The sequence below is a fragment of the Lutra lutra genome, chromosome 6 (assembly GCF_902655055.1).
Source record: "Lutra lutra chromosome 6, mLutLut1.2, whole genome shotgun sequence".
In the NCBI taxonomy this organism is placed as follows: Eukaryota; Metazoa; Chordata; class Mammalia; order Carnivora; family Mustelidae; genus Lutra; species Lutra lutra.
In genome coordinates, this window is record NC_062283.1 from 51,339,942 (window position 1) to 51,363,604 (window position 23,663).

Below are 23,663 nucleotides of genomic sequence, written 5' to 3' on the forward strand. Positions count from 1 at the left end.
GGATAAAAAAAAATAGTGAAAATGCATATTTACTGACAATGGCAGTTTAGAAGGTTGCTGACAGTGCCAATCACTACATTTTAAGTTGTAACTGCTAAAGCTCAGAGTATTCTTTCCACGGCTTCCCAGTTTTTCTCTTGTTATCAAGATATCAAACTGATCTTTCCTCTTGTCAGCACGGCTCCCTGTATTCTAATGTAATAGTTGTAATCTGATCTGGGTTGGGAAAGATTAGGGAGTTTATTTTAATTGTGTGTAAAGTAAAGGTAAATAGGCTCTGGAGGAGGACCAGACAGCCTGCCTCACCAAAAAGCTGTAGTTTCTGGTCATGTCTATATTGGCTGTTTTAGGGCTGATTCATCAATTTCTTGGTTCTTTCCATCATTCTAGATAGATGCTATAAACCGGCAACCGAATCTTGAAAGGTAACACGTTAGGCATATACTTTTGTTTTAAGCAGTTGATAAAGTATTTTAACCAATGATTAAAAACAAACAAACAAACAAACAAAAACTATGCCATGTTATTGGTTACTGGCTTTGAAACCCATTTTCCTTAATTTTGTTTAAGTGTCTCTCAACAGAAACAACAATTATACATAATACATACAACCCATACAAAGTTAAAACTATGAATGTGAACTTCACATGCTCAATGGTAGAACAAGCATCACCTCGGGGTGCCTGGGTGGCTCAGCCATTAAGTATCTGCCTTTGGCTCAAGTCATGATCCCAGGGTCCTGGGATCGAGCCCTGCATAGGGCTCCCCACTCAGTGGGGAACCTGCTTCTCCCTCACCCACTTCCCCTGCTTGTGTTCTCCTCTCGCTGTCTCTCTTTGTCAAATAAATAAATAAAATCTTAAAAAAAAAAAAGGACAGGCATCACCTTGGTTATGTGAGTGTGTATTAACATTCTCTGATGAAACAACCATGTTTGAACACATCCTGCTTGTCAGCTTGTCAAAGTAAAAGAACCACAAACTCGCACATCTACCTGAGAACAGAAAAGGTACCCACATATCATAAAGGAAATCTCAAGGAAATAAAAAGACATATAATAGAACTTAATGCAAGGCTAAAATGATAAGGACTGAAGAGGGGGCCTTTTACCCTCCCTTTCACCTTCCCAAGAATATGCTTGCTTCAGTCAAACCAAAACTTGTTCTCTCCCAGCTCAGGAATGATCATTGTTTCAATAGCTCTTTGTCATGCTCATTTTCACTCCTCCCTCCAGTATTTGGAAGTTATTGTTATTACTGTTTTCCCACATCCCTTCTGAGTTACAAAGTCTACAACAATAAAGTATTTGTAAACCCTTGGCAGTAAGTCAGACACGGGTTCCAGTCCTCCATCTACCATGTATATCAGCTGATAATCTTGGTCAAATTACTTTCTTGAAATCTCAATTTATCTGAAAAAAACGGAAAAATAAAACATACCTACGGTGTTTTCAAGGATCAAATGAAATATTCTTTTAGGCACAGGGCACCATACCTAGCACATAATAGAAAACTAAATTGGTAGAGCTGGGATTCAAAGCCAGTCTAGATCCAGAGTCCACACTCAAAACCACAGCCCCAAGCTGCCATGTACCCCTATATATTCTGAAATTTCTCTCTGAAAGGTATAATGTCAGATTTGTCCTTGCTCATTTCTAATACTTTTCTCACCAAACAAAGCCATTCTCTACTAGAAGCCTAAATCCCAAGGGCCTATACATTTCTAGCATGTCATCTACTGAAACCTTAAGGAAGAGCTTTGCATTCTATTCCAGTCAAAAATAAAAATGTTAATTCAAACACCAGATGGTTGAGGACAAACCCCTGTAGAGTTGTTTCTTAGGTTCCCTAAGATGACATATATTCTTAATTAAAATCTCTTCAAGTATGTTCTCTCAAATATTAGACACCTGCATAAAACAAATTATATCTGTCCATTTTTTTTGGCATATGTGTTTTTTATTGGCAGACATCAAACACGTATGTTAAGTTATAGAAAGTAGGTTATAGTCCCCTAATTTACCTATGAGACTATCATCTTAAAATCAAGACATTCATCAGAATCCAATAGACTACTTATACCATCTGACCACTATTTATCAGGAAATTAAAGAAAAAAAATGCTTCTAGGCCTTGAGAATTATAAATTCTTGGTAGATCCATTGCTTCCTGAATTTAGATATGGAACACCTGGGAGAGCCACTGAGCACAGTGGATACCACCATCATTGAAGGCCACCGGCTGCATATACTACAGAATTAACATGATTAAAGAGCAAATCACACACTTAAATATGAGCCTAGAAAGAACTCTTCTCTCTCACCCTTAAACTAACCCTCTACAAATATAAATGTCCAAATGGAAAAGAAGAGTTTCCCTGGTGGCATAATTAAAGAGGACTGTTCTCTGACCACCATAAAACATACTGATTCAGGTTAAAATAAGATGACAAAAAAGCCAATTATCTTTTAGCACTTGTAACACTTAAAGTGATTAGATTGTCAAATCACTCCCAAAATGGAGAAGTAGGATGGCTATAGTCATAAATATTGAGGCCTCACAAATATAAATGGCTATTATAAGATACTCTTTAAGATTCCTTTTTATATTTCTTTGCATATAAATGTTACCAAAGGAGAATCCTTGGTGCTAAACTTTAGGTTTTTATAAAAAAGAATCACTTCCCATCTATATCACTTTGTTCAAGTCTTTAACCATAGATTCAATTTAGAAATCGGCTGCAACTTGTAACCTGATTTAGAAGAATTACAATATTTTAATTGGTTCATGGATGTTGACATATAACATAATTGGGAATATGAAACGTAAGATGCTGCGAATGTCTTTTAAGAACCATGAGGTGATGGTAAATGATCACATCTAGAATCTCCTAAGACATAAAGTGTGGTTACTGAATTGATACATTGTTACTGAATTGATACTGAATTGAATTGGTTCATATTTTAAGCTCTGATGTATTTACATAGTTATTAAACAGTTCAGACTTGTATAAATTTGCCTGAATTCACCAAAGTATAAAATTTATTGATGAGTAACTACAATACAAATAGTGTCTGGGAACAGGTCAGTGGTATAAATGAAGAGAATTCTAAGGAGGAATCTCATCTCACTCACAGATATCAGGCCTCCTGTGTTGGTGATCTATCATTGCATAGCAAATCACTCCCCAAATTTTGCAGCTTAAAGTAGCATATGTTTATTAACTCACAGTTTATGTGGGTGAAAAATTTGAGAGCAGCTTAACTGAGTGGTTCTGACTCAGAGTCAAGGTTGCAGTCATCTGGAATTGGCTGGGAGGGCCTATCTGCTTCCAAGATGCTTCACTTTCATGTCTGTTAGTAAGAGGTCTTATTTCCTCAGCCCACTGTCTTCCCTGTAAACTGCTAAGTGACCTCAAGTCACAGAAGCTGGCTTCCCCACAGAAAGTAGTTGAAAGGGAGCAAGGAATAGGCATCATATCTTTTGTAACCTGGTCACACCATCACTTCATCCATGTTGTTTTCATTAGAAGAGAGTCACTAAGTCCAGTCCACATAGAACTGGAGATGTAAGATGAGAGATGAATCATATGTGATTCCAAAGTATGATGACCTCAGTAGCTAAGAAAGTGGTGATGCCTTTCACAGAGAGATGACAGGAGGGGAGGTACTGTGAAGTTCATAAACTTGTAGCTGTTACTTGGGACATACTGCATTAAACGTCTTGTGGGCCAAACAAGTAAAGATGCCACCGGACGGTCAGCTAGAATCCAAGGCCAATGTTCAGAAGACAGGTGACCCCACAGTCATGTGTAGCATGGTAGCTGAAGGTGTGGAGTGGAAAGCAGCACTAAGGAATAAAATGCACAGAGAGAACAGACCCAAGGAGAAAAATCTTTTAAACATTCACTTTCAGGAAACATTAAGAAACAACAGTTAATACCCATCACACATATAAATGTCCATTATAAAGTCCTCTTTAAGATTCCTTTTATATATCTTTGCATATAAATACTATCCAAGGAGATGCTCAACATCACTCATCATCACGGAAATGCAAATCAAAACCACAATGATATCACTTCACGTTTGTCAGAATGGCTAGAATCAAAAAGACAAGAAATAGCAAGTGTTGGCAAGGATGTGGAGAAAAAGAAACCTTTCTACGCTCTTGGTAGGGATGAAAATTAGTATAACCACTGTGGAAAACAGTAAGGAGGTTCTTCAAAAAATTAAAAATAGAACTACCATATGACCCAATCATTCCACTACTGGGTATTTACCCAAAGAAAATGAAAATGCTAATTTGAAAAGATACATGCATCCCCATATTTGTTGTTCCATTATTTACAATTGCCAAGACAGAGAATCAGCTCAAATGTCAATTAGATAAATGGATAAAGAAGATGTGGTGTGTGTGTGTGTGTGTATATATATATATATATATATATATATATATATATATATATATAACAAAATATCATTCAGCCATAAAGAAGGATGAGATGTTGCCATTTGTGACAACGTGGATGGATCTACAGGATATTATGCAAAGTAAAATAAATCAGAGAAGGATAAATACCATATGATGTTACCTATATGTGGAATCTAACTATAAATACAGAGAACAAACTGGTAGTTGGTGTGGGGGGGTGCAAAATGGGTGAAGAGGAGTGGGAAATACAGGTTTCCAGTTATGGAATGAATAAGGGTCATGGAAATAAAAGACAGTGATGTTGTAATCTGTATTGTGACAGGTGGTAGCCACACTTGTTGTGGTGAACATGGCAGACATATATAGTCCTTGAATCACTAGGCTATACACCTATACACCTGAAACTAATTTAACATCATGTGTCAACTACAATAAAAAACAAAAATAAAAACAAAAATCAAAGTAATAGAATCGCAGGGGTGTGGGTCAAGCTCACAGATGTTTTTTCCTCCGAAGAAAACGGATTAGAAGAGAGGGTAGCATTTGAGGTGGAAAAGCTGAAAACTTCAAGGTATTTGCTTGGACAGTCCCCAGTTGGAAAGGAAGCTTTGGGGATTTTATGAAAGCAGCCCTTGGCAAAACAAAAATGTTCAGTCCAGTTTTAAATGTTAAGCCCCATGTTAAGTGTGTAATTAAAAAAAAAAAATTGTTCTTATCACTGTTTCTTCTCAGTTAATATGACCACATGAGTCGAATATATTGTTACATAGGTTATAGCAATCTGCACCAGTTTCTTCAGCAGTAACCAGGAAAAACAGAAAATGGACTTTTTTATTTCTGGTATTGAGAGGAGAATTAACAAATAAGTGCATTCTTTGGGTCACATTTCCTTAAGTATTATTTTAAAATAACTGTTTGGCCTCTCAATTTCTTTGATATCACCCTTAAAAATAAAACAGTGTGGATACACATATTTATGTGAAACTAAGCTTTGGGAAATCTGTTGCTTTGAGCTCTAGGGATTTTGCTACTGTGAAACTATGTAAATAAATCCTAAAAGGTATGTTGATTGAATCAGAATTGGTCTAAACATAACAAAACATAAAATGGCAGCTGACAGAGCAATCTTTTATTTTAGGAATGAGCTGCATGGTTTTTTCACATTGGACTGTTAACTGAAATACACTATTTGGAATGTAACTTACAAAGAGAAAAAGGTTAGTGTATTTGGCTCAATGGATACATTTACTGTTTGAATGTGGCAAATGTTTTTGAAAAAGATAAGGTAAACAGACACTTGAAAAAAATTAATATTACACTTTCCCAAACTTGCGTTTTATAGAGCACAACTGTGAAGAACATAAAGCTACAAAATTCTTGCTCTTGGTTTCATTCAGGGTTGTTTTCATCTTCATGTTTTGAAAAGATTATGGCATATATACTTTTGTTTTAAAAAATAAGTTTACCTGAAAGTGTTAAAATACAAAAGTTACGGGGCACCTGGGGGCTCAGTGGGTTAAAGCCTCTGCCTTCAGCTCGGGTCATGATCCCAGGGTCCTGGGATCGAGTCCCGCATCAGGCTCTCTGCTCAGCAGGGAGCCTGCTTCCCCTCTCTCTCTCTCTCTCTCTGCCTGCCTCTTGGCCTACTTGTGAGCTCTGTCAAATAAATAAATAAAATCTTTTAAAAATAAAAAAATACAAAAGTACAAAAATACAAAAAATACAAAAGTTATATAAAGTTTATAAACTATTATTAAATATGGCTGTATATGATATTTTTGACACAAAGAGTTAATTTTTTAAGACCCTAAACTTGAGAGCACTTAAGCTCTATTAAATTTCCCAGTTAAATATTTGCATTTTTCAAGGACTTGCAGTTCTCTCTCTAGCATTTTAAACATGTATAACTAAAAGTCTATACCTATACTCTCATATATATACATGAATGTACATCCTTACATAGGTAGCATATCTATACCTAAACAAATTCTCACATGTATACTATTTGACTAATATTCTAAACACAAGAATTTATCATTTTTAATTTATGCAGACAAAATTTCATTGGAATGATGGTTAAAATAATGTGTTTCACGACATGCATTATACAGAGAAATGTTGACAAAGGCATGAGAAGTTAAAATAATATAGAGGATGGTTTCCATTCATAAACATGTTGGAAATACTCAAATAAGAATAAAATAAAACTAGCCATTAACTGATTCACTGAATGAGAAGAAATACACTTATTTTTATACAAGACAGAAAATTTCAAATAATTTTTTCTAAACATTTAAATAGTGATAGTTATCATTTTTCTAAATTTTTATTTAAATTTTAATTAGTTAACATACAGTGCAATATTGGTTTCAGGAGTAGACATCAGTGATTCATCACTTACATACAATACCCAGTGCTCATCACAACAAATGTCCTCCTTAAGACCCATCCCCCATCCAGCAAAATTATGGAATGCTTCATGAATTTACATGTCATTCTTACATAAGGGCCATGCTAATCTTCTCTGTATTGTTCCTATTTTAGTATATGTGCTGCTGAAATGAAAACTATCATTGGTTTTTATTTTAAACTCCTTAATATATATCTGTGTTTTTTTTCTTAAATTCACCTACAGATTTTGTGATATTTAATCATACTAACGCATTCAAAATAAACTAAAAGGGACTTCTCTAATACAAGACAATGATAATTTTATTAGCTCAACTCTCCTATGGGAAATAACAAGGTTCAGAAAAAAAAATAATAAATGCAGCCAGTGTTTATGGAGCCAAGATCATAGATAGAAGAGAAATAACAAGGTAAGACAAATTTTTCTTGCCACTTTTTCACCTAACACTTTTACATGCTTGCCAATTCAGAGCAAGCATGTAAATACTTGATACTAAACAGTAAGTTATGGTGAAAACCTTTTAGCAATCTCAGGGAGATAGAGAAAACAAACAAAACTGGAGGCCAGTACCACAAAGGGAAAAGAACTTGATAACCTGTAATCACAGAGCAAAGGGAATCATAATAAAGTGAACTCAAGATTCCTTGTGTTGATGCCCTTGAGACACTTGCCAAATCCAAAATTTCTGCCTGAGTAAAAGGATAAGAAACCAAACAGAAGGAAGTTGGTAAGAGGGGAAAATGCTTAAGAATGATTTTGAGAATCACACTGGATTTCAGGTTCTTCTAAGAGAAGAGGCCCCTGTAAACAACATCAGTGTTTAAAGGAGATCCCAGAAGTGTTACCCTAAGGGTAAGGGAAAACTGGAAATAAATCACTATTCTGAAAGACTAAATCTCAGCCTCATTATATCCCAATCCCTATCTGGGGGGTATCTAATCTTACTTTAGCTGTCAAATCAAAGAAAACTAAATCCTATCTAATGGAGACCACTTCTACAATTTTTTATACTAAATATTCAGCATTCAATCAAAAAAATCCCAAGTAAATGCAAAGACAGACCAAATGAGCAAACACCAAGAGAAAAAACAAAAAATAGAAACAGACCTGTAGGTAATCCAAATATTGGTATTTTCATAAGCAGACTTTAAAGTAACTGTTTTTTAGGCAATCAAGAATTACATGATTAAAAAATATCAATACCAAAATTAAGAACTCAATGGATGAGTTTAATAGTAAATAGCACTCAAATGAAGGATTAGTGACTTAAAGATAACTATATAGAAAATATCCAAAAATTAAGTAGAGCAAAAACTATGAAAATTATAAAAATGAACATGAAAGTTATATGGGATGTTTTAAATAAAGAAACAATGATGTATACCATGCCTCGAATTAGAATTAGAATTAAAATCAAAGGACAAGTACAAAGGTGGCAATATCATAGGAGATGACTCATCATTAACATGGATTTTTAAAAACTGTACAGGAGACAATACAGGAAAAGAAGCTGCAAGTGGGGGAATAACCATTACAAAATTAAGAAGGAATAAGCTACCATGGCATGCCCAGAAAATGGCAATTCAATAAAACTGGAGTTTAAGGTGATTGATGGGAGGAGGAAAGAAGATAAAGCACAAAGGTAAGAACGCATCAAGAGCCTTATATACGCCATGCTTACTGAGTGGGACTTTATCTGGTAGATAAGCAGGAATCAAGTGTGACAGGACCTGCCCAAAAGCCTGGTGAGAAGAGAACTCAGCTGGTCTACATGGTACCAGCATGGAATCATCTATCAGAGGTAATACTGATGGTTATGTGTTCTGTTTGGACTCCCTGCTGGGGCTCAAATACCAGCACTGCCATTTCCTACTTCTAAATCCTAGTATAAGTTCTTTGATCTCTTTGTTCTCACCTCTGAGAGGAAGCAATAGAGCCATCTATCTTCTAGAGTGGTTATGAATATGTTAATACAAATAAAGAGCCTAAAACACTGCCTGGCACACGACAATGAACATTAGATATTATTAATGTTGTTGAGAAATTTAGTTCTCCTTCCCAGTAGAGAAGTAACATAATATAAAGCCTGATTAATGGAGGGTTGCCTGGGTGGCTCTGTCGGTTGAGTGACTCTCGATTTTGGTTCAGGTCATGATCTCAGGGTCCTGGGACAGAGCTCCACATTAGGCTCCTTGTTCAGTGCTGAGTCTATCTGACCCTCTCCCTCTGCTCCCCACCTCATGTGCACATGCTAATAAATAAATAAATAAAATCTTAAAAAAAAAAAAAAAGTCTGGTAATGGAAATTGAGAAGCCTGCATACTATCTGCCCTAATAGCTACTAATCAGTTGGGTGACTTCAGACTTTTGGATTTTCTCAATTTCCAACTGCCCATTTGTAAAAAGACTACATGGTTCACGACTCTTCATTTTTTTAATTTTTTTTTCCAGTCACTGCTCCACGATTTCAGCAGGTTTCAATATGACTACTATGAAACAGATACTGATTTTTGTTCATGATTATGGATTTTCCAGTAGCACCTATTGGATTGATATTTAGCCAAATGGCAATGTTTCTGCTTTTCACATTTATTTACTTGTTTATAATATGTTTGAATTCTTAAGGGGGAAATTGAAAGGTGATTATTAATAAGAAAATACAGCCCAAAGGAAAATGTTAGCTTGTGGGGAAAATAATGTGTACTACTATTTTTCTGCTTTTAAAGCTTTGCGAGTCAACTAATTATGGAGTGGCTGATGATTACACAAAAACAGTTATGAAGCTTTGTACCTATTGAAAGGAATATTACCATGAGACTCTCATCATATCAGTGCTGCTGAACCAAGGAATGACAGGAGGAGTAAGAATGGGTGGGGGGAGCAGGGATCTGCCCTGGTGAGGAGCAGCATATCATCACTGACATTATTTACAATTGCCAGCATATGGTGTACTAAAAAGCAGACTGTTTTTTAGTGAATCTCCTTGCTATTTTTAAATTCCCTAGAGATAATGAACTTCTTTATTACCTGCATCCAGGCCAGGCAGCTCTCACTGTTCTTGCTTTGTGATGCCACTGATTATCAGTACAGGAAATCAATTATTTTTTTTTTAAAGATTTTATTTATTTGACAGACAGAGATCACAAGCAGGCAGAGAGGCAGGCAGAGAGAGAGAGAGGAGGATGCAGGCTCCCTGCAGAGCAGAGAGCCCGATGTGGGGCTCGATCCCAGGACCCTGAGATCATGACCTGAGCCGAAGGCAGAGGCTTTAACCCACTGAGCCACCCAGGCGCCCCGGAAATCAATTATTTTATTATGGGAAAAATCCTAAGTGAAAAAAGTGGGAGGCAAATTTTTTTTTTTAAAGATTTTATTTATTTGACAGAGAGAGAGATCATAAGTAGAGAAAGAGAGAGAGAGAGAGGAGGAAGCAGGCTCCCTGCCTAGCAGAGAGCCTGATGTGGGACTCGATCCCAGAACCCTGAGATCAGGACCTGAGCTGAAGGCAGAGGCTTAACCCACTGAGCCACCCAGGCAGCCCCAGAGGCAAATTTTTATACATAATTTCAAGTATGATCTCAAGTATATTACATATCAACATTCAATTTCAGAGATCTACAGAAGGTGTTACAATGTATACACACACTTATATGCATATACTTCCCGATCCATCCACTTCTCTTAAAAGGAAGAAAACATCTAGATTTTATTTCCTATCTCTGTCCCATGTTTTTCCCTGTCTCATTACTTCCTACTGGCCACAAACACTGAACTTGTTTTGAAAGACCTCTACAATTTGATCCCAATCTACCCCTCCCACCAACCCATGCCTTTTTTTCAAAACCACACCACATTCCCTACTATCTGAAAATGCCAAATTTATCCACCCAAATGACCTGTGAAAAAAGTGACCTCCCAAGTGACAGCTTTCCAGTATCTTATTCTGTCTTTCACTCACCTGACCCAGCATATGAGAGTTGCAAAATAATTGCCTTTGGGAGCCTCCACGTCTCAGCAGGTTATGTAAGCTCCTGCTTTATCAGGTCCTGTGTCCGCATCCAGCCAGCCAGTCTTCTTATCTCTCACTCTGTATCTGCCCATTACTTTGTATCTGAATCTTATGGAAGTTACTTTTCATCCCTCACCTACACCGTCTTCAGGATCAGGACTGATCTCCAAATCCAGTCTGTGTTTGGATTCAGATGTGATTCCCAAATAGCTTTTCAGACACGTCTGTAGGTGTTGGTGGCTAGGTTACTGATCAACCATCCTGGGGAAGTGGTGAAAATAGGAACTTCCAGACCTCTGTAACCTGGTCTCTGTGCTTCCTGATTCCAAATCTCTGATGACTGACGCCACCTTCAAATGACAGTGCCATCATTCCAATTGCTCAGGCCAAAAATTCTGGAGTAATTTGATATTCTGTAACTTATTTCACACCTACATTTACTGTCTTCAAAATATATCCAAAAACTAACCATCACTGCTGCCATCCTGACCATCTAACACATCATCATCTCACACTTGAATTATTTTCAGAGCCTCTGATGTGCTTATTCTTGAGCCCAACAGTTATTTTCAATATTAAAGCCAGATGAACCCTTTAATATAGCATATTTGAAATTGATTGTATCTTTCTTTTGCTGCTCAAAATTCTCCAGTGGCTCCCAATTTTACATAGAGCGTAACAGTTCATGCGGGCCTCCGGGTTACTTCTCTGAACCCACCTACTCATGTCCCCGTTTTCCCGAGTCCACCAACTGGCATCCTTAATGGCATCCTTTAACAAACAGGAAGCTCTGTCCCTGCCCTATAGCCTACCCTATGTCTAGCCAGCTCTGCTGCAGAGATATGCATGGCTCATTTCCTCTTTCTTCAACTGTTGCTTTCTTGATGAGGTACCCTCTGAGCCCGCTATTTAAAATGCAGACTAACACCATTACCACTCTCAGTCCTCCTGACCCAACCATATTTGTGCTCAGTTTTTCTTTTTCTCCATAAGCATTTATTATGCTTATTATCTACCTCATTTGTACGTAAGCTCCATTCATAGGCAAGGTTTCTTATATACTTTATCCTTTATAGAATATACTTTATAAATATATAAATATATAAATATAAATAAATATACCTTATATACTTTATCCATAGAATTTAGAACAGTACTTGACATACAGTAGGCATTAAATATTTGCTTGAATGAATGAACACACTGTCATATTTTTTTTACCTATAAGGTTGGGCAAAGACTGACTGATCCCCCTCACAGCTGAAGCCTGGAGAGGCCAAAGGACAACATCATTATGTGACTGTCCCTTCTCTTCTTCAAATTTCCTCTGCATTTAAACTCAAGAGAACCCATTTCTTTTTAGTGCCTCCTGATGTAGTCTGCATCCAAATCCTACATCTCATCAACTTAATCATAACCTTCTGTCAGTGGCTGGCACATTATTGTGACTTTTTTTTTTTTTTTAAGATTTTTTATTTATTTGTCAGAGAAAGAGAGAGCAGAAGCATGGAGAGCTGTAGGCAGAAGAGGCAGAGGGAGAAGTAGGCTCCCTGTTGTGCAATGAGCCCAATGCAGGACTCGATCCCAGAACCCTGGGATCATGACCTGAGCTGAAGGCAGATGCTTAACCAGCCGAGCCACATAAGCATCCCACATTACTGTGTCTTCTAATAGGAAGCCTGTAATGGCTTTGCATTTGGTTCACTTAGAAACCAGTGCTTCTACATCTCCACCATCTAGTGTTAATCCTAGGGCCTCTCCACCATATCTTCTAATACCTCCATTTAGGAATAGGATGTCATCACTGCTTTCCAATTATGGTCATTTTGGAGTCATACCTATCATAAAAAAGCAGATTATCCATCAGTAAAATATGGATGATAAAAGTATGTAATTGACAGTATAGTTGTGAAGGTCACTTTAAGGTAATGCAGGTAAAGTGCTTAGCACAGTGCCTAACACATAGTTGCTCGGTATATATTACCAGATACTGTTACTAGATTACATAACAGAAATCCATTACTCAAAACCAGATCCCATTTTTAGTCCTGATGATAAAAACCAACAATTTTTTTCAAGATAATTTCAAGAGTGACTAGTTTAAAAAAGAATAATTAATATAGGGGCGCCTGGGTGGCTCAGTGGGTTAAAGCCTCTGCCTTCGGCTCAGGTCATAATCACAGGGTCCTGGGATCGAGCCCCGCATCGGGCTCTCTACTCAGCAGGGAGCCTTCTTCCTCCCTCTCTCTCTGCCTGCCTCTCTGCCTGCTTGTCATCTCTGTCTGTCAAATAAATAAATAAAATCTTTAAAAAAAAAGAATAATTAATATAAAAGTATACACCACAAAATGAATCTGTGGCAACTATGGAAGGGCAGGCAGAATCCTTTAAATACAAAATGTCAATCTGGTGTTACAGCCCTCATCATCTCAAAAAGGCTCCCACAGCAAACCGCCATTACATTTTATATCTCATTAGAGGGACAGATAAGTAAAAGACAGTAAAAGACGGTAATATCCTCTTATTCTCATGAAAGTGAACTTTTGATAAGAAGCCTCAATGTGCACTTGAGGTCTTAACCTTATCTCATTTAGCCTCAAGGTATGTTTCATTTATTACATTTTAAACAAGAATGCCTACAAAGTCAAGTTATCTTCCCTCTGCGCATGTTCTTTTCACCCCCTGCTGGAATGGCATACCACATGCCTTCTTCTCCTCTGCAGTTATTTTTCTAGCTTGGCCCTAAAGGAATCTGAGTTTGGGCACCTGGGTGGCTCAGTCTGTTAAATGTCTGTCTTCCGTTCTGGTCACAATCCCAGAGTCCTGGGATGGAGTCTCACATCTGGCCTCTGGCTCAGCGGGGGAGCCTGCTTCTCCCTCTACCTGCTGCTCCCCCTCCTTGTGCTCTGACAAATAAGTAAATAAAATCTTTAAAATGAATGAATGAATGAACGAATGGATGAATGTGTGTTATGTGTCATGTATGACATGTCAACTACCTCAACTCCATCCTCACAGGGAGCCTATGGAGTATTAGCAACTCCATTTTACAGGTGGGAAAAATAAAACTCAGAGAGTTTATAGTATAATAGATAATACAAACAGCTGTTTGAGCTGGGATTAACCCAGCTCTAACCAACCCCAAGATTCAGAACCTTCATACCCTGAAGCCTCTTAAAAAAAAAAAAAAAAAAAAAAAAAGAGCATTATTCAAAATTTGGGTAATTTAAAAAGAAAGAGAAAGAGCAAAGAAGCTACAGTATTTTGCCATGTAAGTTTAAGTCAACAAAGAAAGCCTAAAACTTGATCTTGCAGTAAGGTCAGAGTCCCTACATGCTATCTTCTCTCCTCTCCCCTCCCTTAAGCAATTGTGTTAAAAACTGTATACTGTATCATCAGACTTACTGCTAATGGTATAGGAAGGGAGCAGGTAAATGAACTGGGGAGAATGTGGAAAGTATTCTCTCCCTGTATGTCACAGGAGCTCAGTGCAGAGAGCAGACTCCGAAACAGACACAGCAACAGTTCGCACAGCAAAGCCAGTGCATTTTTAACAAGATCTTGCCCTCTCCCAATCATACACACAAATGTCACAGGATAAAAAATGTCATTAAATCTGACTACACAAACACTTCCTGGGGAAAAAACAAAAAAATACAAATTTTGACTCAAGTTCAAAGAATGAAAAGATTCACAGTGAGAGCTGCAATAGGGAGGGCAGAGAGGAAATTCTTAATAAAAATCAGGAGCATCAGGGCAGTGATGATCCTAGCCTAATAAAAGCCCTGATAAATATATTAATATCACTTAGTGGGCAGGATATGACCACAAAGTCATGCAGATGGAAGTGACACACTAGGACACAAAAAAATATTCATATAATAGACTAATTCAGCAAGGAGTATAACATATTGAAATAATCGTGAATTGGTAAGCACTGTTAGAGATCTGGACAGAAACACTAGATTTTAAAAAACACCGAAAGGCTTTGCTTCATATCTTTCACTACATAAATGAAGATACCTGGGGAGGTACCATGACCTGTTCAGTCTCTGACTAGTTAGTGGTAGACCCTTGATAACAGAGCTTCTAGTCTAGCACTACCTTTACAATGCCAGGCAAATCCCAGGAAAAGCCCCATGGACTGTTCACCTTCCCATTTATGGCCATGGGCCAATTGTTGGTTAATGTTTCTCTGTATTACTAATAGCTCCCCAGGCCATAACAGCCACACCCAACAGCAGTGACTCAGGAGAGACAGTACTGAACACCTCAGGAACTACTCTGCCCTAATTCTCACTAGATTCATGCTTATGTGTCTTCTTGAGTCCCTGTTTCACAAGAATAAGATTCATACCTCACAGAAGATAGGTAGCCTAGAATAAGGAACCAGATGAAAAGAGCATTCTGATTAAGTATTCCCATATTGAAGACTATCAGAAATCATAATTTTTGGGATATCCGCAGAGAGACTAGAAGAAAAATTACTTTAATGAAAGATTACTCTTTAAAGTAATTAGAGAGGATACTTTCATAAGAGGTGTTCACAGTAATTAGGAATACATGCATGTATCATCTTGGGAACACCTCTTGAGAGACAAGTAATTACCTGGGAAAAGTCTTGCTAGATGCTATCAGATGATATAAAGTTGACCTGAATATAATTATGGCAACCACATAGAGAAAAATAGGAAGGAGTTAGAAAAAAAGAGCCAGTCAATAAAAATATGGAGCATTTAGGGCACAAGTAAGAAGTTATTCCTCAACAGGATTCTAAGCTATTTTCTGGTATGGAAAACAGACTTAGCATCTCCATCTCCAGTGGATGCATGTTGTCAACAGGATTCTGAGCTATTTTCTGGTATGGAAAGAAGTTATTCCTAATTGGATTTTCCCAAAGGAAAATTCTCTAATGACAAAGTAAGGAGACATATAAAGAAAAAACATACAAAAGGAAAAAGAAAATAAAACAAAAAACCTCTATGCAACTTTTTTTTCAAGAATTTTTTTTTTTTTTAAATTTGACACAGAGAGAAAGAGCAGCAGAGGGGGAGAGAGAAGCAGACTCCCCACTGAGTAAGGAGCCCAATGTGGGACTCGATCCCAGGACTCAGGGACCATGACCTGAGCTGAAGGCAGACCCTTAACTGACTGAACCACCCAGGTGCCCACCTTTATAAAATTTCTGAGTGACAACTGGCAAAAATAAAATGAGTAAATTAAAAGAAAATCTATGGATCTTTGAAATACTATAAAGATTATATTTTGCTTGTAAAATAGAATGATTCAGAGACTATCTCACTTGAGATAGAAACAAGAGCACATAAATCAGTGAAATTTAAAAACAAAGTATTTCCAATAAAGATAGATATGATATAGTTTCATTTTTATTTCCTTTTTCAAGGGACTAGAAGGTTAATTTGGTAGTCAGACTTGCAATGCTTGGACCTCTAAGAGAAGTGCTTTTTGGATTCTTTTCATTATTTTAAGATTTTTCCATGATTTATTTATTAAAAAAAAATTTTTTTTTGTAAGTACTTTCTGTCAATTGCAAACAGAACAGTGAAAATGCACTTAAATTATTCTCTGAGATCACTTTCCTTGGGTTCTGCTTTGCCGGTTCCTTGACCTACTCGTTTGGCTTCATATCTCAGTAGTTTCATAATGTTGATTAAAGAATCTCCCTAAGAAATCTAAAGCCAATAAAATTTGTTCTATTCATTAAAATATATATTACTCAAACACTTTATGGAAAAAATACCATCTTCTTCATAATGCCATGACAATTCACTGAGAGTTATCCAATAAAGAGAATTTGCCTTCTGAAAATAATTTGAAAACAGAAAGTTGACCCTGATAATAAGCTTCCTTTGATACCAAAGATTATAAGAACCTGACTTATCTGCTAAGTAAATAACAGTCATGAAAACCACACTTAATCTACAAAGCAATGTGTTCTGATGAAATTTTACTTCAAAATAATATTTGCTCTTCTTATTTTAAATTTTTTTTCACAAGACTTTGTCCAGTTATGGGCTAAATAGTGTAACATTTTGTAAAAATTAGTTCAATAACTTTTTCTTTTCTGGAGTATTGGATCCTTCAAAAATCATTAAATAGACATAGTGACACACAAAGATATTTCCAAAAGACTGGAGAAATACATGTTACATACATATATAGACCACTTAACCTCAATATTTAATGCATCTTGGCAGAAATCAAAATGTTCCCCAACAATTTTGGAAAGCAAAACAAAACACTATGTTATCTAGTATGATTTATATTCAAATGCACAAGGTTCAAATAATTCTTTCTTGGAATATATACACATAAAATCCAATAAAGGTAAAATTCTCCTTCCAATTTCATGCTGCTTCGATTTTGTAGAAGAGAAGCAGAACATTAGATCACTGTTTTACAGTATGGACTTCACGTTTCTCATCTTGCCAATGCAAGTGGGAGCTCCCAGCAGACAATGACCAGGCATAGGATATTACTTTTAGAGGCTCACTAAGTAAATAGCCACCACATTAGAAAGAAAGAAAAAAACACATCAAACGGTCATGACGGATGTTCAGTTTCCAGTGAGTGCTAGCCCACGAACTTAGGATATCTCCTGAATTTCATTTTCTACCACAGAAATACAATGCTCCAAAGAAAACTAGCTGTGATGTAGGCTCATGAATTCATAACTAAGTTTACCATAATAATAATCTTAGTCTTCAGTGATGTTTCAAATTTTCAGTTTTTATTATAGTCCAAAAACATACTGTCTCTTGAAACAGAAATGAGCAAATGTTATAGTACTTGATATCTGTTATTTTACCTTTACAAGAATTCATATATATTCTTGGCTTTTGTTCTATTGTTTTACAAAATACAATTATATAATGTGTCCACAGAGCATAGGATGGTAGTGTTAAAAATACTCGGGGTGCCTCGGTGGCTCAAATGGTTAAGTGTCTGCCTTCGGCTCAAGTCATGATCCCAGAGTCCTGGGACTGAGTCCCACATTGGGCTCCCTGCTGTTTCTCTCTCCCTCTGCTGCTCCCCCTGCTTGTGCTCTCTCTCACTCTGTTAAGTAAATAAATAAAATTAAATAAATAAATAAATTAAAAAAAAAAGATAAAAACACTCATGGTTCAATTCAGAAAATTGAACTAACAGTTTAATTCATTCAGTAAGTTTGGACACCTACCACGTGCCTGCTTTTACAGGTAATTTTTAACAAAGACTAGATTAGTACTTTCTTTCATGTAATACTGCTAAGTTTATGGCTAAAAGCCAGGTTATTTGAGTTCAAAAGGCATGGGGGGGGAAAGTCACCTTACTTTTGCAAAGTCCACAGTTGACATTAGCCCCAGAACACTGTGTTTCCCTAACATGATTAGGAGGCTTTTAGTTGCCTATCTTGCAAATGATAAGGTCACTGAGAATTTCAAGAGTCTTATACTTCTGTACTTCATAAAAGCAAGCTTTTGGAGCATTTCCGGGTCTTAGTGACATGAAACAAAGCAATGTCATGTATGTGTGGATCCTCAGGTCCCTTTTAGATCTACATTTCTATATTGCATGGCATCTGTAAGAAACTGATACCTTAGGGATGCTTGGGTGGCTCAGTTGTTGAGTGTTTGCTCAGGCCATGATCCCAGGGTCCTGGGACTAAGCCCTGCTTTGGTCTCTGCTTCCTGCTCAGCAGGAAGCCTGCTTCCCGCTCAGCAGGAAGCCTGCTTCCCCTCCCCACCCCACCCCAACTCCCCCTGCTTGTGTTCCCTCTCTCGCTATCTCTGTCAAATAAAATCTTTAAAAAAAAAAAAAAAAAAAAAAAAGAGAAAGAAACAGAAACTTTATAGTGAAAAATCATAACTCCTTAACCTTTCATTTTAAAACTCTAGGTTGGGTTCAATAAACAGCTTAGGTAATTTTGTTGTCATCTCAAAATTGTCTATCACGGTACTGATTACCTAGCAAACACTCAATAACTTTTACTTGATTGATTTAAAGAAAATTTCTACAGTTTTATTCAAGCCCTAAAAAAGAATTTCTGAGATTTATAAGGCAATATAAATATTTAATAAAGAGCACAGAGGCCTAAAATGCTAAGTACTTCAGGACCTTACCTCAGAATTTTACATTGTCATGCCTGATTTTATACTGTTTCCACACAACTGAGGAAATTAATAAATAAATCTATGGTTTATTTAATAGTGCAAACTATGTCCAGAGCAAGAATCAGGGTTCAGTCCTTTTGAGGACAAAAAAAATTTCACCAGATTTCCCAATAACATATTTCCTTTCAGAGATTAAGGAAAACGTGAGTGCTTTTAACTCAATGAATGTATCACATCAGCTTGTTGCCAGTTCATATACCCTCACCTTCACAGGCAGAAGAAGGTACATTAAAAGACAGAAATCTCCAAGGGGTGCCTGGGTGGCTCAGTGGGTTAAGCCGCTGCCTTCGGCTCAGGTCATGATCTCAGGGTCCTGGGATCGAGCCCCGCATCGGGCTCTCTGCTCAGCAGGGAGCCTGCTTCCTCCTCTCTCTCTGCCTGCCTCTCTGCCTGCTTGTGATCTCTGTCTGTCAAATAAATAAATAAAATCTTTAAAAAAAAAAAAAAAAAAGACAGAAATCTCCTGTAGCAGGGACCTAACCACTCTGTTAAATATACACAAGATATGGGAAATACAACCCTCCTATGTACTCATATGTGTATTTTCTGAGAATAGGCATGGTCCACACATACAGAGATTCTTTTAACATACCTGCTATATTACTCTGGTGCATTTTCCACATATTTCGTATTTTTCGTTTAGAGTGGAATGAATAAGTTACAGGGATGAAAAGTACAACATAGGGAATATAGTCAATGGTATCATAATAGTGTTGTATGGTGGTAGAGTTAGTACACTTGTGGTGAGCACCAGATAAGGCAGACTTGTTGAATCACTACGTTATACACGTTGAAACTAGTGTCACATTGTGTGTCAACTCTACTTCGATGAAAAAAAAAATTCACTTAAAAGAAAAATTTCATTTAGAAATGAAAATATTACCTTTCTTGCTTCTTTGATCATCTTCCGAATAGTTTCCTTAATTGTAAGTAATTGTGCTCTCGGTGGATGAAAGAGGAGGTCTATATGGGTGCCCCCCAAGAGTCCTGGCATCACATACGGCCAGCCCAAGTCAAGATTTGGAGCTTCCACATCGGACTCAATGGGCCAGTAAGTCCCTGAAGATGAGGTATCGTCATAGGAGTTATCAGTACCGTGAGCCGTAGTTTGTGCAACTTTCTGGACATTTTTCAGAATATAATTAATTTCTTCCTCAGCTAGAAACTCTGATACTCGTTCCTTGGCAAGAAATTCTTGGTATGCTTCTAACCCATGTTCAATGAGTGCATCAATGGCTACTCGATACCATTCCTTGTAGTGAGGCTCAATGTAATTGTCTGATTTACACTCATCATTCAATGAGGACAGCATCGATGAGGTTTCCATGATTCCAAGCATCTGACAACAGCACTTTCAAATGTCCATTGGTGCACTGATGAGAGGTATCTGGGTATCTGAAAGGAAGGACATGAAGATCAGTTAGAATTCTGCAATGATATTTTTTTGTGATCCACATCAACCAACAGTTTTGCATTTATTCATTTCCTCAACCGACAGTAACTCAATATGACATACACTTCACATCCAAAGTGTCATTAATTGCACCATAATTCACATACATGTTACAAATAAGCTAAACAGATTTCCTTTTACAAGCCACTAGTTGGTTTTCCTTTTCCAAGGTACCTCTATTTACTGTTTCTCACTTAAGACAAAACACCTTCCTTTCTCTGACATCCAGAAAGGTCACCTTTCTTCATTTTAATCTGGGACTATACATGGTCCTATCAGTTTCTATACATTTTCTTCATTTGGGTTTTACAATATTTTAAAATAGAATGCAATCAGTACCTGGACATCCATGAATGTAAGTTTTTACTAGGTACCTGTTACGCATATACTCACATACTAATGGAATATAGAAACCAGAAATACTTGCCTTCCAGAAATGTATTAATTAGCTGAAGAGCCGAAACATACACACAAAACTGTTACCACTTTGAACAAAGCCATATATTGCTAAGGGCCAAAATGAGTACTGCCTATAGTCAATGCTTTCAGATTAAAGCAAGTAGAAATCAATACAGAATAAACTATTTACGTATATCCCTGTGCAGGACATAGGCTTCAGCTGAACCTAGGGTGATAAGTAAGAATGCGATCAGGCAGCAAGGAATGTTTTAACCCCACACAAGAGTGAAAAACAGCAAAAGCTCGGAACAAGCTTTTGATATATTCATGAAATAGTTAAAAACAAAAACAGAACTGCTGGAAAGCAGGCTCCTTTCACTAGGAACAAACAGGGGACAAATTTGAACAGACACAATGGAGCCAGGTGTGGAGGGACACAGGAGACTTTTGTGATTCAACAAAACCAGTCTTTAAAACAATTAGTCTGGCAGTATCAGGGGAATGGAGGGGAGACAAGTAGCTAAATCTTTCAGTGTTCAAACACCCAGTCAAGTAGTGACAAGAATATTCAAGAGCTGATTCAAAGTAAGGACTCCTGAGATTTGATGGTTTGACAGCATTTAGGTGATAAAGAAATTTATCATAGCCAGGATAATTCAGGGATTTCTCTTAGGAATTCAAATCTGCCTAACCAAGCTCATACCCCAACCCTCACAATGCCCACAAACTGTCATTCATTCACTCCTTCACTGTTTAAGATGCCACACCAGACTTTATCTCAATCAAATAAGGGACTTTCCAATCTTTTGAAGTCATGTTCTCTGTTGTATAGATTCAAACAAAATTCAGCTCCATGATGTGCTACAAGCACTAAAAGACTAATTTGACCAAAAACATCTTTGCAAGGGCTCTGCCCCAATTTAAAATTTTCCACTTAACCCAGCTTTTTCAGACTCAGGACTATGGAAACTCAAACCTGATTTGAGAGGGTAACCCACAAAGCCATTATCCAGTATTAACTCCTCAGCTCAAAAGATGTAACCAGTCACTAATCATACAGAGACGTTGTCAGGAAAGGGGAAACAGGGCCACAAGTTTTGTTGAAAGGGTGGGGAGAGCAGAAAAGGTTCAGCACACATACTAAGGCAGAGCTAACAAACAAGGAAGATAAAAGGATCCACTTAGCTCTTTTAGTGGAGACAAACCTGTCCCCATCCCTAGGCTCAAAATTTTTACCAACAAAGTCCAAAAGTATAGAGAGCCTAAGGATTAAATTGATACAAGAAAACAAAACAACACATGTTTATGCTATTGGCATGTACTGGGTAGAAGCCAGGGATGTTGTTAAACCTACTTCCATATACAGGACAGCCACCTGCATTAAGAAATTATCTGACCTAAAATGTCTATGGTACCATGGTTGAGAAATCTTCATCAAGTTGTTCACTTAATATGCATGGTATCATACTACTAATTAATGACATTTTCAATGTACATTAAAGTTCTTTTTTGTACCTACACTGGACTCATTTTTAACAAAGAAATACGGTTTTTATTTACTTGACAGAATCAATCCATTGGATTATAGTATAGTTCCCTAAGGTTTACTGAGGTGGAGTGTTCATTTGATAATTCCAGTTCATGTAGGGACAGCATCCAGTGATCCCATGAAAATCACATCTATTATTTGTAATTGCTTAAGACAGTAGTTAATTACTGGTTGTTTACAAAAATTTTTAATTTTCTTAGCAGTTATTTCCTAAATTTTAAAATGTAACTTTGAACTCCTGTAACATGTGAAGCTAAACACCTATTATCTATGTAGAAGCTAAAATGCATGAAGTGCTTTAAAAAACTGTATTGATTCCCAAGCTTTATCTAGGTAAATATGTACACTGCAACTATTAAAAAAAAAAAAAAATCACTCGAGCTATGCGTAAACTGCAAAACCAGAGACATCAAAAAGGACCATGAACGTAAAATAAAGCCATGAAGACAAAGACACACAGTTAATTATGAAGGGGAAAAAAAAAATGAAGATGAAAAAAAGTAAAACACTACAGGACTCATCAAATGGCAATGACAGATACAAGCAGAAAATCACGTCATGGAAAAAAATGCAACAGCTATGAGCATGGAAGTTGAGATATTATGTAAAAGAGCTAAGCCAAAAAATAAACAAGCTTGACGCTGTCCTGCTAGAGAAGCTACACCCTCTAACCACTGTCTGAAGATACGCTTTTATCACAAGAGCTGTTTACAAGGGATAAATGTGAAAGAACCATTTATAAACAAATTTTAAGGGAGACCAGTAAGGTAATGGTACTTGCATAAGTGGGTATTACAATAAAACAGCACCTGTATTTAGTTACAGACTTAATATAGCACTCTCAGGAGTTCAATCCCTGAACATTGGAAGGGCTTAATTTGAGGACAAAATTAATTGGGTATGCCTTTAAACATGTAAAGGTGTATTATTTTATTAATAACAATTAAAAACTCCTAAAAAGTATATAAGCATACATAACAGAGTTAATGAGTAGAGAAAAATAAAATTTCACTATGATATAAAAGCTAAACCGACCATTGGTCTCATCTGCCTGTAAAGTGACTCATTCCAAGAAAATAGGCTTATAAAATATGGGATTCAAATCCATGCCTCAAAAGCATTACAAATTTATTTGATATTGAATCTTTGGTGTCATTTGTGGGAAGTATAAATTCCAAAGGTATTAAACATTAGATTTCAACTCATGGGCTACTCTGGAAAACATTTTGGCAGTTT

General features: G+C 36.8%; 1 protein-coding gene and 1 non-coding gene across 5 annotated transcripts in view; both read right to left on the reverse strand.

The window, feature by feature from the left end:
* FAM83B (family with sequence similarity 83 member B) overlaps nt 1–23,663 on the reverse strand; it is an 80,628-nt gene that overhangs the window by 43,280 nt on the left and 13,685 nt on the right. For 2 of the 4 annotated variants that reach the window (XM_047735006.1, XM_047735008.1), the window contains exon 2: nt 19,910–20,421. In XM_047735006.1, the coding sequence (XP_047590962.1) occupies nt 19,910–20,365 (456 nt within the window). In that variant the 5' untranslated portion in view covers nt 20,366–20,421. The remainder of the gene's footprint in view (nt 1–19,909; nt 20,422–23,663) is intronic. The other 2 variants (XM_047735009.1, XM_047735007.1) reach the window with 1 other exon arrangement.
* LOC125103378 (U6 spliceosomal RNA) lies at nt 6,895–7,001 on the reverse strand. Its single transcript, XR_007128381.1, has one exon. It is a non-coding gene; the product is annotated as a U6 spliceosomal RNA (small nuclear RNA).